This window comes from Dipodomys spectabilis, unplaced genomic scaffold (genome assembly GCF_019054845.1).
Source record: "Dipodomys spectabilis isolate Male_0828 unplaced genomic scaffold, ASM1905484v1 ptg000076l, whole genome shotgun sequence".
NCBI lineage: Eukaryota > Metazoa > Chordata > Mammalia > Rodentia > Heteromyidae > Dipodomys > Dipodomys spectabilis.
This window is the reverse complement of record NW_024870753.1, coordinates 5,484,259-5,502,343: the sequence shown is the minus strand read 5'-3', so window position 1 is coordinate 5,502,343 and position 18,085 is coordinate 5,484,259. Positions and strand designations below refer to the sequence as shown.

Here is an 18,085-nt window from a genome sequence, read left to right as displayed (position 1 = left end):
TGTGCCTCAGAGAGCCAGGGCAGTTCAGGGTGAGTCCACTACAAAGCGTCTACTTTATGACTTCTTCAATTACGGTGTGACCAGGTGGGAGGGAAAAAGTGCAAAAGTCTGGTCAATTATCTCAAGAGCTTTCTCTGAATGTGCTGTCAGCCAGTGGGATGTGAGGGGTGGGAAGGTCCTGATGTTCACATCAACACTCGTCTCTTACACAACGTGGCATACACATCAAGCACACGTAACACATACTGCTCCTTCAGAACGCACCTCCCACCATTTCCAACACACCTCACTGGAGTTCTGTTGTGAGCATTTGCTTGTGAATTCTTGATCCTGTTACATAAATGAAAGCACTCCTTCCAGTCCTAATTAAGGTTTTATTTATAATTATGAAGAGCCCAACTATTTCTTCAATAGACATGCTTATCATGGTATTTGTGCTTTGAGAGCTGTCCTGAGGGAAGCAGGTGCAGATAGCAGACCAGTTGCTGCAGTTACAGTTCTGTATGTGATCTGACACAGACCACACACATGCTAGTGGTTCTAGGTCACAGGGACCCTGGATATGACTCAAGGTTTACGTGGCTCAAGATTTCTTATAGACCAAACAGTTGGCAAGATCCGTTGATGATTTTATTTCTCTTCAATTAATTTCCCTACCACCTTTTTACCCATTGTAATTCTTTCTGTCGTCAAACTTCCTTCTTCATGAATTCTTTCCCTGTATATAAGTCTCTTCCCTAGCTGAAGACCATCCACCTATATTCCATCCCTGTAACTGTGCAGAGCTCTAGTATTTGTTCATTGTACTTGTGGTGCTCTATCATCTGTTGCACCTGTCTCTGTCCCTGCTAGATTGTGAGTTCCTTGAAGTTAGGGCCATGGCTGGTTATTCCTTGTCCCTTGAGCTCATTCCATCACATTCCATCTACAAGCAAGGCTCCATGGTCTTGGTATTGAGCTGAAGCTTGTCTTCTATATTCTTCATGCTGATATCTCTGAAAAAAAAAATCCAACTAAAGTTATCTTCATGGTATTCATTACTTTAGTTGTTCAAATAATTTACCATGTATGTTCCATTCTGTCTTTATTTCTCTGAGTTAAACATTTGTATTGTTGAGATTTTGCTCCTTTTGTTTTCCTTGCTCCTCAGTAAAATTTATTTCCCTTTCTCAGAATATAAGATCTTAGAATCTAGGGGCTGGGGAGGTGGCTCAGTGGTAGAGTGCTTGCCTTGCATGCATGAGGCTCTGGATTTGATTCCTTGGCATCACATAAACAGAAAAAGCCTGAAGTGGGAGTTGTGGATTAAGTGATAAGAGTGCTAGCCTTGAGCGGAAGAGCTGAGGGACAGCGCCCAGGCCCAGAGTTCAAGCCCCATGACTGACCAAAAACAAAACAAAACAAAAAACTGAAAAAAAAAAAACTTAGAGTCTAAAGAATTGGAGGGGGCTAGGGTTTGTCTAGTCTCAGGTTTTCATGTAACTTACATTGGTGATAACTGAAGTAATTGAAATAGATATAAATATTTCCTTATCATTTTCAGTGATACACTTTAGTGGGTTACAACCAAGTTTTCCACCTTTCATTCTACTTTAAAATGTTTGTACTGCTGTATGTGATGGTATATACCTTGGGAAGCAGAGGCAGGAAGAGCTCTAGTTCCATATCAGCCTGGGCTACACATCAATAACTTGTGTTTTTAAAAAAACACCAAACAACAAAAAAGTTTGATGTTGATGTCTTCAGAATAATGGGTCAAATGGAATGACACATTCTCTGTGGGACCAATGTCTATATGGCACAAAAGGATCTTTGGATCTGACTGTACGTCACTTCTGGGGTTCATTATTTACTATGTGCCTCTATTTCCATATTAACAAGACAAGATTCATAATAATACTGGTGTTGCAGGTTTTTTTGGGGGAGGGGGTCATAGGGCTTGAATTCTGGGCCTAGGCTCTGTCCCTGAGCTCTTCAGCTCAAGGCTAGTGCTCTACCACTTGAGCCACAGTGCCACTTCCATTTTTCTGGTGGTTAATTGGAAATAAGAGTCTCACAGACTTTTCCTGCCTGGGCTGGCTTTGAACCATGATCCTCAGATCTCAGCTCTTCTCAGATCTCAGCCCCCTAACTAGGATTATAGGCGTGAACCACTGGTACCTGGCTGGTGGTGTGGATTTAAATGAGTTAATAGATGTAAAGCATGAAGAATGATTACTAAGATGTAATAGATGTAAAGCATGAAGAAGGATTACTTATTGACACACAATCACTATTCAGAATTGTTGCTACCACAAAATTGACCCTACTCTTCTTCCTCTTGAGCTACATAAGCACTGGTGAAGTGTGAGTAGCCCTGTGTGAGTTCTGGTGGATCCTTGCTAAAACCTCACATACCTGTCTTATAAGCTTCTTGTCTTGACATGAGGCCTTACATACTGCTCTCTGGGCCCATAACCACATCTGTGCAGTCAAGAAATATTTGGTCAAGAGTTTTAATGGACCAAGGATTTAGAACCTTTTCTTTTTTTCTGCCAAGGGCCAATGGGATATTTATACTATCATCCACGGGCCATATAAGATGACCAATATAGGAAGATGGCCATGGACAGTCAACCAGGATCATGCAAGAAACATACTTGTCTATCTAGTCATGTACCAAATGATTCCACGTCTTAAAGGGCCCAGAGGCTGCACATAACCCACCCCTGAAAGCAACTTGAGAAATTCAGAAGACCCATTAGCTTCTAGAGTTTGTTCCTTTGACACGACCTTGTTCTAGGGCCCCATTTCCTGTCCTTTTACAAAGACTAAATTTGTTTTCCTCATTGACATTCTGAAAGCAAAACACTAGCAGTGTATTTTATAGACTATATTTTGAAGTGAATTTGATTGTCCTAAGTGAACTGTTCCTCTGTCAACAGGTTGCTATTAAGATCATAGATAAGACCCAGCTGGACGAAGAAAACTTGAAGAAGATATTCCGGGAAGTCCAAATAATGAAGATGCTTTGCCACCCTCACATCATCAGGCTCTACCAGGTAGGAAGATTCCTGGCATGGTGGGTGAATGGCTGTAGAATCAGATTGGTCTGTTTTATCTGAAGCTGCCTTTGAAGAACATGTGGATGGTGACAATCTGTGACTTTCCCTGTTTCTGTGTTCATATGTCCATCTCACTATCTACTCCTCCCTTCTACTTTCTCACTCAGTATTTAATATCCTGTTTCTCCTCACTATTTCCTAGTGAGGTCTGACTAACCTGGAATAGGTCCTATTAATTCTTTTTTTTTGGGGGGGGGGAGTCAGCTGTGAGTCTTGCCCTCTGGGCCTGGGAGCTGTCCCTGAGCTCTTCAGCTCAAGTTGAGTGCTCTATCACTTGAGCCACGGGGCCACTTCTGGTTTTCTGGTGGTTAATTGGAGATAAGAGTCTCACGGACTTTCTTGCCTGGGCTGGTTTTGCACTGTGATCCTCAGATCTCAGCCTCCTGAGTAGCTAGGATTACAGGTGTGAGCCACCAGCACCCAGCTACTAATTCATTCTTTAAAATTTGATTCCTTAGCCAGGTGTTAGTGGCTCATACCTGTAATCCTAGTTACTCAAGAGGATCTCAGTTCAAAGCCAGCCCAGGCAGTGAAGTCCGAGAGACTCTTATCTCCAATTAACTACCAAAAAGCTGGAAATGGCACTGTGGCTCAAAGTGGTAGAGCACTAGCCTTGAGCACAAAAGTTCAGGAATAGCACCCAAGTCCTGACAATCAAGCCCAAGGATTGGCAGTAAAAGTAAAAAATAACATTGATTTTTTGGGGGAATGGGCTTGTAACTTAGTGGTAGAGTTTGCCTAAAATGAATGAGGTTCTGGTGTGAATCCAAGCAAAAAATGCACCTGTACAAACACATCCTTTCTAAATTGGAAAAGGTGGCAAGTACCTGTAGTCCTAGTATTTGGAAAGCTGAGATAGGAGGATCATTGGGTTCCAGGCCAGCCTGGCCTGTATGCATCCCTGCTTTAAGAATAAACAAACACCCCTACCCTCAAAACATAAACAAAACAAAATAATACCCTAAGACCTTGCTGACTTTCTCAGCAAGAATTACCCAAAGAGATTGTTTAGGTGATAAGACCTTACTTTACTTAAGTTCACAGTCCTAAAGTAGGGTGGGAAACCCAAAGGAACAAAGACTTTGGAGAGGTGAAAAGATAATAATGAATATTATTTTCTTGTACAATTTTGTGTGTGTGTGTGTGTGCGCACGCGTGCGTGCATGCGTGCGTGCTAGTCCTAGGGTTTGAACTCAGGGCCTGGGGACTCAAGGCTCTACCACTTGACCCACAGCTCCACTTCTGACCTGTTTTGTGGTTAATTGGAGTTAAGAGTCTCACAGACTTCCCTGCTCCAGCTGGTTTTGATCTGTGATCCTCGGATCTCAGCCTCTTGAGTATCTAGGATTATAGGCACAAGCCATTGGCGACTGGCTCTCATAAAACTATTCAGAAATTAATTTTTGTGCTCATGTTCAAAATTGTGATGGCAATGCAGTTGCGGGTCTTGAACTCAGGACCTGGGTAATATCTCAGAGCTTTTGTACTCAAGACTAGCACTCTACCACTTTGAGGCACATGCTATTTTTTTTTTTTTTTGTCGGTCGTGGGGCTTGAACTCTGGGCCTGGGCGCTTGTCCCTCAGCTCTTCAGCTCAAGGCGAGAACTCTACCACTTGAGCTACAGCGCCACTTCCGGTTTTCTGGTGGTTGGAGATAGGAGTCTCACGATCTCTCCTGCCCGGGCTGGCTTTGAACTGCGATCCTCAGATCTCAACCTCCTGAGTAGCTAGGATTACAGACGTGAGCCACCAGCGGCCCGGCTGAGGCACATGCTATTTTAAGTATAGCTTCTTACCTCAATTAAAACCTACCCCTTTTCTTTTTTTTTCTTTTTTTGTTGGTTTTTTTTTGGGGGGGAGGAGGGTCCTGTCGTGGGGCCTGAACTCTGGGCCTCGGCGCTGTCCCTCAGAGCTTCAGCTCAAGGCTAGCGCTCTACCACTTGAGCCACAGCGCCACTTCTGGCTGTTTTCTTTTTGCTTATGTGCTGCTGAGGAATCGAATCCAGGGCCTCAGGTATGCAAGGCAAGTGCTCTACCACTGAGCCACCTTCCCAGCCCCCGGCTTTTTATTTTCTGCTTATGTGGTGCTGAGGAATCGAACCCAGGGCCTCATGCATGCAAGGCAAGCGCTCTACCACTGAGCCACCTTCCCAGCCCCAAAACCTACCCCTTTTCTAACAGAGTTCTGGGTATAGTTTTCTAAGGAAGCATTTAATTTTGATAATCCAGGATCAGATCCTATGTCATGAAAGAGGTTTTTGTTATACTTTTCTTCCTTTCCTAAGAAATATACATATTTCACATGAAGCCCTAGATTTGATTCCTTATACCACATAAGCAGAAAAGGCCAGAAGTGATGTTGTGGCTCGAGTGGTAGAGTGCTAGCTTTGAGCAAAAGAAGCTCAGGGACAGTGCCCAGGCCCTGAGTTCAAGCCCCAGGACTGGCAAAAAGAAAGAAAAAGAAAGAAAAAAAGAAGTACACATAGTTCATACCATCGTCAAAGTGATCCTTTAGCCCTAATGCAAAAGCAGTAAATCTGATGGATGGAATTTCAGACAGAAGGTGAGGGACTTAGCAGGCTGGTGGAAGACATATTTTGGGCAAGGTGGGGTTTTGGGAACTGCTCAGATTGCAGTGTGCTGGTAGCAGTGGCTGCCTGTGCTCAGGACCAGCCCTGCTCCCTGCTTTCCACTGCAGGAGTCCCCTCCCAAGTTGTGAAGGAGGCGGCCACCCACTCAGTTCCTTTGCTGCTCTTAAACTGCAGTCAAGGCTTCTGACCCAGACACAGGAGTATGCGTAAGACTGAAGAAAGCACACCAACAGCATGAGGGGCCCTGGGCCCACTTGCATGGCCTGTTATTTTTATGGAAAAGAAAACATGCTGCGATGTTAATGTGTGACTGAGGCTGTAGCTTTAGAGTTCTGCTGGCCTCAGCTGCCTATGTGATGAAATGAATTAGTAGGAACAGACCTGTTGAAGAGTATCAGACAGAATTCAGTGAAATGACACCTATCTTCTGTCCAAGAACATACTTCTTGGTATTTCCTGAAGTCCTATTCTATAGGCTTGAAGGTGTCTTAAAACCTTTGGCTTTAGTCGGTCTCTGATGGCTTATGCCTATAATCCTAGCTACCCAGAAATCTGAGATCTGAGAAAGCCAGCACTGGCAAGAAAGTCTTCTAAGAGACTCTTTATCTCTTTTTAACCACCACAAGCACAAGACCTTCTTCTGAAAAACAGCTAATGTAAATAGGGCTGGGGCATTGCTCAAGTGATAGAATGCTTGCCTAACAGTCATGAGGTCCTGAGTTTCAGCCCCAGTACTGCACTCCCCTTCCCCCCCACCCCCTTAAAAAAAAAGGTGGCAACTGGAAAAGCTAAAGCTGTATTTGCAATGCCTGTGTTTCTGTTGTGCAACACTGCTCTGCAGAAGTGCATGGTACATTATCCTGTGCTCCTTGAGAGGAGCGATAGAAATGCAGTTAGTTACTGGGGAAACCTTTACTCTTTGGTTTATATATGAGATATTTAAAACGTTTTCAGCAAGTGTGGTATATATTCATATATTTGACTGCTGGAATATGTTTGATTAAAAAGTAAGACAAGACTGACAACATGAATTTTGAAAGGGTTGCAAAATAGGGATCAAGACAAAATACACATAAATCATTTATGTTACTTAAAGGGTTTGTATTTTTTGAGTAAATGGATGGTAGGAAGGAAAGTTATCATTTCCTTTTTTTTTAAGGCTCTATGGAGTTCTGTGCAGTTCTAGAACAATTCCTCATATTTTTATTAAAGTGTTTTTTATTTGGGTTGGGTTTGGCGGGCACTTTTTGATTGGTGTTGAACGTGACATTTTAGTTCTTAGCTTCTGCTCTGCCTCTCAGCTTTGCGATCTTAACAGATTGCAGAGCTCTCCATGGAAGCTCTGTGTCCGTGTCTCAGTAGTGAATGCTTCCTGCTTGAAGAACTCCTAACATTTATATCTGTTTTCCCCAAAGTGTTTTACATTTCCTTTAAGTGTAATGGTTATCAATATTTCAAATGAGAAAAGTTATCAGTTTCTCTTCTTCTGATATCTGCCTGTCATTTGTGTCACTGTCTGTCACTTTCCTGCCTTTGCACCAGGTTATGGAGACAGAACGGATGATTTATCTGGTGACAGAATATGCTAGTGGAGGGGAAATTTTTGGTAAGTACATTTATTGCATTCTTTAACCAGCTATTGAGCACACTGGCAAAGCAAAAACAGCTATTCATGGAAGTGGCGCTGTAGCTCAAGTGGTAGAGCGCTCGCCTTGAGTTGAAGAGCTGAGGGACCACGCCCAGGCCCAGAGTTCGAGCCCCACGACTGACAAAAAAAAAAAACTATATAAAGAGCTATTCAGTGTTAGGTCATGTGAACAGCTGTCCTCTGCTACAGCTATTTGGTTTCAACAAAATAATTCTAACTCTTTGGATTCACTTAGTTAAATTTCTCTAGCATCTTTGTTTGCTTAGCAAAGGTATTTTGTATTCTAGTGAGGTATTGGGAGTTGAGATTAAAGGTGTCCCTAAACAAGCAGTCCCTCTGATCCTGTGACAGGGCCTTCCTATTGGCAGTTGTTTCTAGCTAAGGTCAGGTGTGACAACACTCCCTCAAGTGTGTCTGTCATGAGAGTCAGCACCACTGGGAACAGAATTCGTGCCCTAGTGACGCCTCACAGCTTGTTCAAATACAACATGTAACTGCAATCCTTACCGGGCTCCCTGTTTCCCTTCATGGTTCTTCTCGCAGTTTTGGAGGTTTTGTGATTTTTTTTTTTCTCCTACACTTACCCTTAGCACAATATCAGAAATAAGCAGGAGAATTTGTTACTTGAAGATCTGACTTTGAAGTGGTCAAAATAAACAGAAGTCTTCTCTTTGCTAACAGTGATTAGTGGAGTCAAGTAGAGGAAAAGAGAGTAAACTTTCCAAACTAAATTCACTTTTTGTGTGTGTGTGTGTATGCTAGTTCTGGGGTTTGAACTCAGGGCCTAGATGCTATCCCTGAGCTTTCTTACTCAAGGCTAGCATTCTACCCCTTAAGCCACAGTTCTAGTTCCAGCTTTTTTTTGTGGTTAATGGGAGATGAGTTTCATGAACTTCCCTGCTTGGGGTGTTTTCAAACCATGATCCTCAAATCTTAGCCTCCTGAGTAGCTAGGATTACAGATGTGAGCCAACAACGCCCATCTCAACAGAAGAAACTGGTCATGACGGCATACTTGTTATCCTAGCTATGGAAGGAAATATAAAATAGAAGGATCAAGGTCCATCTGCTGGCTAACACAAAAATAAATGGGAATCAACTGTTGGCATGATTAATGCAAAAACTACTGTGAAAACCTTATGTATGTATGTGTGTATGTATATATGTATGTATGTATGTATTTAACTCTTGCTGCACTTTCTTGCTTATGGTTAGCACTCTGTCACTTGAGTTACATTTCCAGTCTGGCATTTTGCTTCTCCCTTCCTGAAAGTCTCACCACTAACCCTATCAGAGCTTGTTTTAAAAACTTTTTTTTTAAATAATAAAAAGCTGGGCGTAGTTGTAATCCTATCTTACTTGAAGCAATGATTGGAAGATCACAATTTGAGGCCTCTCTGGACATAAAAGTTCTTGAGACTCCATCTTAACCAATATCTGGGCATGGTGGTATTTTCCTGTTATTCCAGCACAAAGGGATGCACACTGTTTCCCCAGTAACATGAGGAAAGCATAAGTAGAAGGAGCCTAGCCCAGGCTGGTCCTAGAATAAAGTGAGACTTTCTTGAGACCTTATCTGGAACATAAAAAGTGACTAAAAGCATGACTCAAGTGGTAGAGCACATACATACCTTTCTAGTGCAAAGCTCTGAGTTTAATCCCTTCCCCTTCCCCCAGGAAAGAATAAAAGGAACAGGCCTTCTAAAGTATATGGAAGAGTCTAGGGTTGGAGGAGTCCTAAGGACAAATGGCAAATGAAGGAACTCATAAACATCTATGAAAATTTGGCGCATCTGATAGTATGTAGTACTTGAACCAATATAATCCATTCAGTTTATACCTGTGCAGCTAAGTCTCCTTTCTACTAGCACCTGGACAGGTTGCTTTCTTCCCAGGAAGAGCAGGTCATCAGCAGTTAACCATTCTTCTCCCAATTAGTTATCTGTTGCTGATGCTGTCCTGCAGAGGCAGTGGAGAGATGAAGACTTTCTTCTCCTACCCAGCCTTGGTTTGTAGAAATCAGGGGAGCATGCTGAGAATACAGGGATGTAGGGCATTCTTACCTAGCCGCCTAAGACAGTGGTTCTATGCCAGGAGAGGCATACTGAGAGGACCGCAAGCTGAACTCCCCTCTACTTCCCTAAGCTCTCATTTCCTGCAGTGGGTTATCTTTCAGAAGTTTATTACCACCTCTAGTTCTAGGTCCTGGCTCACTTTTTGCCTGGGGAGAAAAACACCATAAAACAGCTCTTAATTTCTTCCTTAAGGAACTCGGGAGCTGTAGGGGTGGTAGTAAGCGAGGGAGAAGATTCAGGAAACTTGCCTAGCCCTCAGCCTGACTTGCACCAGAGAGACTCAGGGAATAAGACATCTGGAAAGAACTTTCCTACAATCTGAACAAACCATTCCTTCAAAGGAGCCAGAATTTGACTGTATTGTTTGTAAGCCAATTTATGCCCCTGGGCATTGTTTAAAACAATGGAGCAATCAGCCATAATCAGTGGAGTTTAAGAGCTGGGTTTCATCAGAAAAAGAACAGGAGAGAATCCTACCCAAAACATGGTGATCCTAGCATAATGCTGGGTATAGCATAGCTTCACCTCCCGGAGGACAGTGTCTGAAGCTCCACTGACAATAACAAGCCTGGGAAGATGGAAGACATGTACATGTAATGAATGATGTAAGATGTCCAGTTTCCAACAACAGCAAAACTATAAGACATACAAAATCAAAGCAAAACTAACCAAGAAAAGTACAAACTATCTACTGGACAAAAAGCAGACCACTGAAACTGCCTATTTTAGTGAGACCAGATGTCAGATTTATTAGAAGAAAAACTTGAGAGACATTATAAACATGTTTCCTGAAATAAAGGAACTAAAATTAAAGTAATAAAGGAATGTGTGATGTTACTTAGAATAGAGAATGCCAATGAAGGGAAATTATTTAAGAAAACAAATGAAAGTTATGGAGTTAAAAAGTAAAATAAATGAAATAGAAAAATTCATTAGAGAGGCTTAGGCCTGGATTCAAAATGGCAGAAGAAAAAGCATACTTGATCAATAGAGATTGCGCAAACCAGAGAATAGAGATATGATGAACTAAAAACATAGCCTCAGGGAAATTTGGGGCACTGTCAGGTATACCAGTGTATGTATACTGGGGAGTATTAGAAAGAGAGGAGAGAAAAAGGAGGGGGGGCAAAGGGAAATAATTGTTGAAAACTTTACAAATATACTGAAAAGCAATAACCAAGTGAGCTAAATACAGTGATCCACAAATAGACATACCATGGTGGGAATGATAAAAGTAAAAACCTTTTAAAAATCAGGTGTGGTAGGAAATGTATTCAGTACCTTACTCATGTAACTGTAAGCCCTCTGTACAGTATCTTTACAATAAAAAATATATACTAAAAGAAAACCAGGTGTGGTGGTGCTTACTTGTAATCCTAGTTCTCAGGGCATGGAGGTACAGGAGAATGGACGCTTTGTGGCTAGCCTGGGCTACAAATGCAAGACCCATCTCAAACAAATGATTTTTATGAATGTTGTTTATTATTCACTATGAGATGTCATGTGGCTCTCTTTGCATTGCCCAGTGGGAATTAGGCTTGTAGAACTGTAGCAGGTATGTTGATACCCATGCCTTTTCAAAAAAAAACCTTTAATTTTGGAGCATTTCAGAATTTGGATTAGGGATGAACAGATAAAACCTGCAAACTCTGAGTAACTATGGAGTAGGGAATTCTTGTGGTCCCAAGCATTTCAAAAAAGGAATAGGCTGCATTGGAGATAGCATAATGTTAAGCAGAGGACAAGTTGAAGATATGATCACAGGAGTAGTTGCTGAACTCAGTGGAGTTTGATAGATTGTCACCAGAAAGAAAAGAATTCAAAGTAAGTTGTCCACTGCTGTGGGTACAAACACTGCCTAGGGTGACTGGAACTGGGTTTCACTATCTGATAAATATGGAGGCCAGGGAAGTAGAAGAGGGTGTATACACACTGACTAAGCATGAACCATAGACCTGTGAAGCTACTTAAAGAGCTTACATAAATGACTTCCCAGTTACTTGAAGAATGTTTGTCTTTTTTTTTCCTTCAAGATACTAATGATTAGCCTCACAAGAGGTAGTGGAAATGGTGGCTATAACTGGGAGGCATCAGGACACAGATTAAAAAGCCCTGCTGCTCTTTTTAACTTTTGTGACCCATGTCAAATGTCACTGTTCTGTGAAGACCTGAATGAGAAAACATTGTGTGTTGGTAATATGGCTTTAACTCAGGGCCTGGGCAGTATCCCTGAGTTTTTCCCCTTAAGTTTGGTGCTCAACTACTCACTCAAGCCACAGCCCCACTTCCAGCTTTTTGATGATTGACTGGAGATGAGTCTCCCAGACTTTCCCACCCAGACTGGTGTTGAGTCCTGATCCTCAGATTTCAGTCTTCTGAGTAACTAGGACTATAGGTGTAAACCACGGTACCCAGCTGAAACATCTTTTGGGTTTTCTCATTAACTGTGCAGATCATGAATTAAAAACACTGTGATGGATTTCACTAAATGGTTATTGAATGAGTATTACCAACTTTATTAAGACAGATATCGCATGTCAAGTATTTAGCACTGTATTATAAAGGGACAGCCCTGACAGTATGGCCTTGCTTAATAAATACCGGAAGAATTGAGAAACTAGTTTTTTTTGTAAACCATTAAACTCATAATTTAAAACTTACACAATATGATTTCTTTAGATACATATCCCCAACTTCCTGCTGGAGACCATGTTGTCATAAATCCATAACTTTATCAAGTAAAGTTTCCTGAATAGAGGCGGAACTCATGGGCATCTAAAACAAATTACTAATTTAAGAAGAGCCTGTTGAAATGTGTATGATTTATTATCAACACTCTCAGTGTCTTAAAATAACATTCCTAATGATGACATACACACACACACATACATGCATATATATGTTATACATTACAGCAATTTCTTTATGGGTCTGCAAACATTTAGTGGTAGAATAGGGAATGGAAAAGACTTAAGTGCATTTCCTTCATGTACCAGATATTGACTAGGTATGTAGCCAAGTGTTTCAATAAGTCATTTTCTCTTGTTCCATGTTCAGGAACACTACCATGTTCTTTTGAACCTGCTAGTATGTGCTGATTTATGGGGCTTTTAAAAAAGACATTTTAATTTATCTTCAATATTCTTCATACCTTTACAGCTGTTTTTTTCTTAATAAGTTATTCCCTCCTGCTATACAAACTAGCTAAGACCAAGCTAAAGTATCCTAACACACAAACAACGTATCATAGTATCTTTATCTAGTCACTCTGAGCCAAAACAACTATTGTCTATTTTTCCTCTGATTAACTTTCTCATTCATTTCCCTCTATTTTTTATTTTCTTACTTCTGGACATGGCTAGCATTTATCTTTGTGATCTCTCCAAGATGTATGAAGAAGCCACCCACGGCTGACCTCACTTCATTGCAGAACAGCCGTAGTTGCCTGGTCATCCTGTCATTCTATCATGACCTAAAAGTAAATGCCAAAGAGAATGACTGTGTGCAGTGTGTGCATAGTTTGTATGTAAGTTACAAAGGAATGCATTTGCCTGGTTTCTCTAGTCATACTTTTCCTGAGCGTTTTATGGAGTCTTTCTTAACTCTTTTTTGAAAATGTATTTTCACTGACAAGCTAATAGAAATATAGAAAGATCTTTAAGGGCTGGGGGCATAGATCAAGCGGTAGAACACCTTCCTAGCAAGCACAAGGCCCAAGTTCAAACCTCAGAACTGTCTCCACCCCCTGAAAAAAATATTTGTAGTCATAATTTTTATAAATATCTGGACTCAGTGCTCTGCATTTCAGTGTGTTTTGATGTCCTGAGGATATTTTCTTTGTGTGTGTATGTGGGGAGTGGGAAGGGTGGGAAGGAGAGAGAGAGAGAGAGAGAGAGAGAGAGAGAGAGAGAGAGGGAGGGAGGGAAGGGAGAGAGGCAGAGAAACAGGAACTCCCATCCTTCTCAGTCCGTCAGTCATCCTCCTTTCTATATCTAAGCTTGACTATTCTATGCATGCTATATAATGGAATCTTGCAATATTTGTCCTTTTGTGTCTGGATTATTTTACTTAGCATAATGTCCTTAAAGTTTATTCATGTTGGAGCATGAGTTAGAGTTTCCTTTGTTTTTAAGAATGAATACTATTCCATTTATATTTCACACACCATATTTTGTTATCCATTCATCTAGTGATAGACTTTGAGTGTCTACATTTGGCTTTTGTGTTATTCACTGTTATAAATGAGCAAGTAAACCAATGAAAATGTCCTTTTTTGTTTTTTTTCTACCAGACCTGCAACTTGAACTCAGGGCTTGGGCACTGTCCCTGAGCTTCTTTTTTGCTCAAGGCTAGAACTCGGCCACTTGAACCACAGTGCCACTTCCAGCTTTTTCTGTTTATATGGTACTGAGAATCAAACCTAGGGCTTCATTCATGCTCGGCAAGCACTCTGCCACCAAGCCATTCCCAGCCCTGAAAATGTCCATTTTTCCTGTAAGCATTTTCAGATGTATATAAGGAGAAAGAGAACAATTATAAAACTCATCAAGTTTTGACAATACTAATAGTTTTACTGATTTTTTCATTTTTCCATATCTTCTCTTCCATGTTTGATTTTGATAAAATATTTTAAAGCAAATTTAAGGCATTCTATGGTTTCACTCATGAATATTTAATACTTTTCTTGTATGTAAAGACTTTTTTAAAAAACTTAATCATTAAGCCGGTGCCACTGGCTCATACCTGTAATTCTAGCTACTCAGGAGGCTGAGATGGCAAATAGGTTGTTAACCTCTGGGGCAGGAAAGTTTGCTAGACTCTTAAAGCTGAAAGTAGAACTGTGTCTCAAAGTAGTGGGCCACTAGCTGTGAGCAGAGAAGCTCAGGGACTGTGCCTAGGCCCTGAGTTCAAGCTCCACAACCATCAACAACAACAACAACCCCAAAAAAACAAAACCCCCCAAAAACAAACAAAAAAAAAACAATTTAGTTACGACACCTATCTCAAGGCCATTGATCTTGCCTTTTGTCGTAGCCAGGGGTTAAAACCAGCTAATAAATTCTCAGATATTGCAGTTTTAGAATATATGTTTATAGATTATATATATTATAGATTCTAAGTCTCCCTTATGAAATTCGCTTTTTCTTTTTGTGCATCCTTTTCTGTGTTTTCTTTAATATAGTGATCATGGGGTTATTTAAGTCCATGCCTGCCAACTCTGAATATCTGCCTCTCAGATTTGCTCTCACTGACTTTAATCTCTTGATTATCGCTCACTCTTCCCACTTCTTTCCACGTCTAGCAATTTTTCATTGTGTATTGGACATGAAGAGTGATTGTTACAGAGATTCTGGATTACTTCTATAGTGCCGAGTTTGTTCAGTCAGGCAATTAAATTACAGGCGGATCACCTCGATCCTGTTGAGGCTTGAGTTTTGACTTTGTTAGGTGGTTCTGTTTCAGTTTTGCCATTACTTATGGCATAGCCCCTATTTTAAGGGTATAGGTTTCTAGAATTTCAACTTAGTGCTTGGAATATTCACCAAAGTCTCTGCTTTTAAGCAGAGACATAATATCTTTTAGGTACTGTGAGGCTTCCAGAAATTTCTGGCTAGCTCTTTGCCTCCTGGCCGTGATTTTCCACTATGCCTCCTCATAGTCTAGCTCTGCCCATGTGCAGTTTGGGAGTTAACAAGGGTTGAGTGGAGTTTCTATGCTGATCTTTGATACTCTTTTATTCTCTCTGTTTTCTTTTTTTTTTTTTGCCAACCTACCATCCAAGATCTAGCCATCTCCTAACTCTGATTTGTTTGTTCTACTCTAACCTACTTTTTCTTTGTTTGGATTCTGTTTTCTTAGGTGGTGGCATAGGGTAAATATAGGACTTGCCTCTTGTACTCATTTTCTGTAAAAACTTACAGTTTTGAGTTTGTTATTGTTCAGTGCCTACAAATGGTCCAGCTTTCGTTATTATTAAAGTAGGAGAGTAAATCCAATACCAGCTATTTGTTCATAAACAACAAAAATCTACAATCTGTAGGAAATCTGTTTTTATATTCAATAATATTAGCAGTAATTTCTTACTATTATATAATAGGTAAGGCATATTTAGCCTTCTGCAGGTGTCTCAAGTATCTTTCTAATAGTTGCTTAGATCAGAGTACAATAAAATCATTACATTGGTTGAGTTGATAAGTGTCTTAAATATTTTATAATCTGTGACATCCTCCTACCCTGCCTGTATATTTTTATATGTTATTTAACAAACTAGGTTATTATATTCAGTTTTTTATATTCTGTATTTGAGTAGTCATATCCATATTATGTCATGCAACTTGGTCTTCTGGTGGAAATCAGGAATACTTCATAGTTTTCATATTGCATTACTTCAAGTGTTGCATAAAGTCTGGTTTTTCTCACTTTCAGTGATATTTAGAATAATTATTGGTTTCAGTATTTTTTTTCACATAATCCATTTCTTGTAAAGTTTCCCATCACCTTTTAGCTAAATGTTTTAATTACCCTTTTAATTGCCTTGATACATTATTTTATTAAAAGTGCAAGCTTTTTCTAATTCCTTCATTCTTTGTGTGTTTATTAAGTACAGTTTTTCTGTAAGGAACATTACCTCATAAGCTATTTAGAAACTATACTGACTATAATGTAAGTGCATGATTTCTTTTTTATATTATATTTCAAAATAATGTACTGGTACCCTATCAATCTCTAGTAGAGACCTGTCAGGTTGACTTTGTATGTTTTCAAGTATAATTATGAAATATAAACTTGAATATGCTTGATATATTTCAGCTTACTGATTTATTATTCTGTTGAAGCTCAAATTATCCACTTAGCCTATGGGAGCCTCTTTAAGTTGACCCTTTATCCTATCAATAGGATCTCAACAATCTGAGATAGCCTTTTTGTTTTCAAACAAAATAGCACAGGCCTATCGTGTCCCAGACTTGGAGATGAGGCTCTTGTAATCTAGTGGAACATAGCATTTAGAGATTGGAGTCTGGAGACTAGGAATGTTCATTAGTGCCACTGGGTTGTCATTGATTAAGGTTTCTTCAGGGATAAACTAGGAAGAAATACACACACACACACACACACACACACACATGAGAGACAGAGATAGAGAGACAGACAGAGACAGAGAGAACAGGAGTTTGTACTAACATTCCAATGGAAATTCAAAATTTCAACATTTTTACTGTCTTATCTCTTATGCAGAAAACTGTGACTCCAAATGACTTTACCATAATAACTTATCAAAACAGTATCAGCAGGCTGTATCCCTAGCACCACAAAATAAAACAAAACCCTAGGATGAATAGTATTACAAATAATAACGTTACTCTTGTGCTCTGTTATTTGTGTTGCGTTTAGAATATGTCCTAGGAGGAATTTCTTTTCCGCTATTTGGGATGCTATAAGAACACACCTTGCGTTGGATAATTTATAAATGCTAGAAGATTATTTCTTGTAGCCTGAGGCTTGGAAGTCCAAGATCAAGGCGCACAGATTGGGGGTCACATGAAGGGGGTCACATGAAGGTGTACTCTCTCCTTCGTGCCTGTGTGGTGCTTTGCTCACGTGTCCTCACATGAGAAAGCTCAAGGGTAGGAACTTCTTCCTTTAGTTTTGTTATGAAGGCATGAATTCTTATTATGAGGACAACGCCCTTAGGCCCTAATAATTCCTTAAGGCTCTGCCTATTCCTACTGTCACATTGGAGATTAAGTTTCAACATGAATTTTGAAGATATACAAATACTCGAGCTATTACAAAGATACATAGGAAAATTCTGAATTTTATTTTCAGTTAAATTTTTCCTCTGACTGGTTATGTTACAACCATACACATACACAGAATTATTGTGTTTATTCCTCTTACAGCTTGCCTTCAACTTTCAGAAATTACTTTTTCTTTCCTTTGACTCAATTTTTAAGTGTTTTAGTCATGCAAGATGTTGCATGTTTTAAAAAAAAAAAAGATATAAAACAGGAAGGGCACATTCAGAGAGAGGTGTGTGTGCGTGTGTAGGAGTTGGGCTGACCCTATGTGTATTAACTCCATGTGTGCTAAAATGGCCTACACACTTTGTACCCATGTCAGACTCTGAGCTTCGATACTGTTTTAGAATTAGGTAAAATTTCACCACTGAGAAAACAGTGGAGGGTGCACGGTTCCTGTTTGTAATATCTTTGCAACTACTTGTGAACCTATACTTTTTCAAAAAGCAAAAAGTAAAGATCACTTTTGCTGCTTTTCTGAGAGCAGATGCAGAAGGCTATTGGCAGAAGGAAGAATGCTAGTTCAGTGAAATATTAGGAAGAGTTTGCAATAGTACCTAATAAGAAATAACCAGGAGAGAGACAGTGACTGCTCAGTTATCCCTAACTAGAGAGAGATGGAGATGGGATGTGGAATGACTGAACTGGGGGTGTGTTTGAAGGTAGAGGTAATAGCTGCATGTCACAATGATACCAAAATTTTTGTTCAGCCATCTGGGAGGAAGACAACAGGTAGTAACAAGAAGCAACAAGTCAGGTGGTGTGGTGTGCGGTAGATGGATTTTTTTTTTAAAGGAAACAAAGCCCCAAACACTCTTCTAGTCAGAGGCACCCTAGGCCTGAGCCTTCAGTATGTACCCTTTTGAAA

The 18,085-nt window shown here is 40.2% G+C and overlaps 1 protein-coding gene across 1 annotated transcript in view; it reads left to right on the top strand.

Moving 5' to 3' along the window:
* The window catches only part of Sik3 (SIK family kinase 3), a 179,265-nt gene that overhangs the window by 97,027 nt on the left and 64,153 nt on the right, over nt 1-18,085 (top strand). The window contains 2 exon segments of the mRNA XM_042682761.1: nt 2,925-3,041; nt 7,239-7,302. Coding sequence (XP_042538695.1) covers nt 2,925-3,041; nt 7,239-7,302 — 181 coding nt within the window.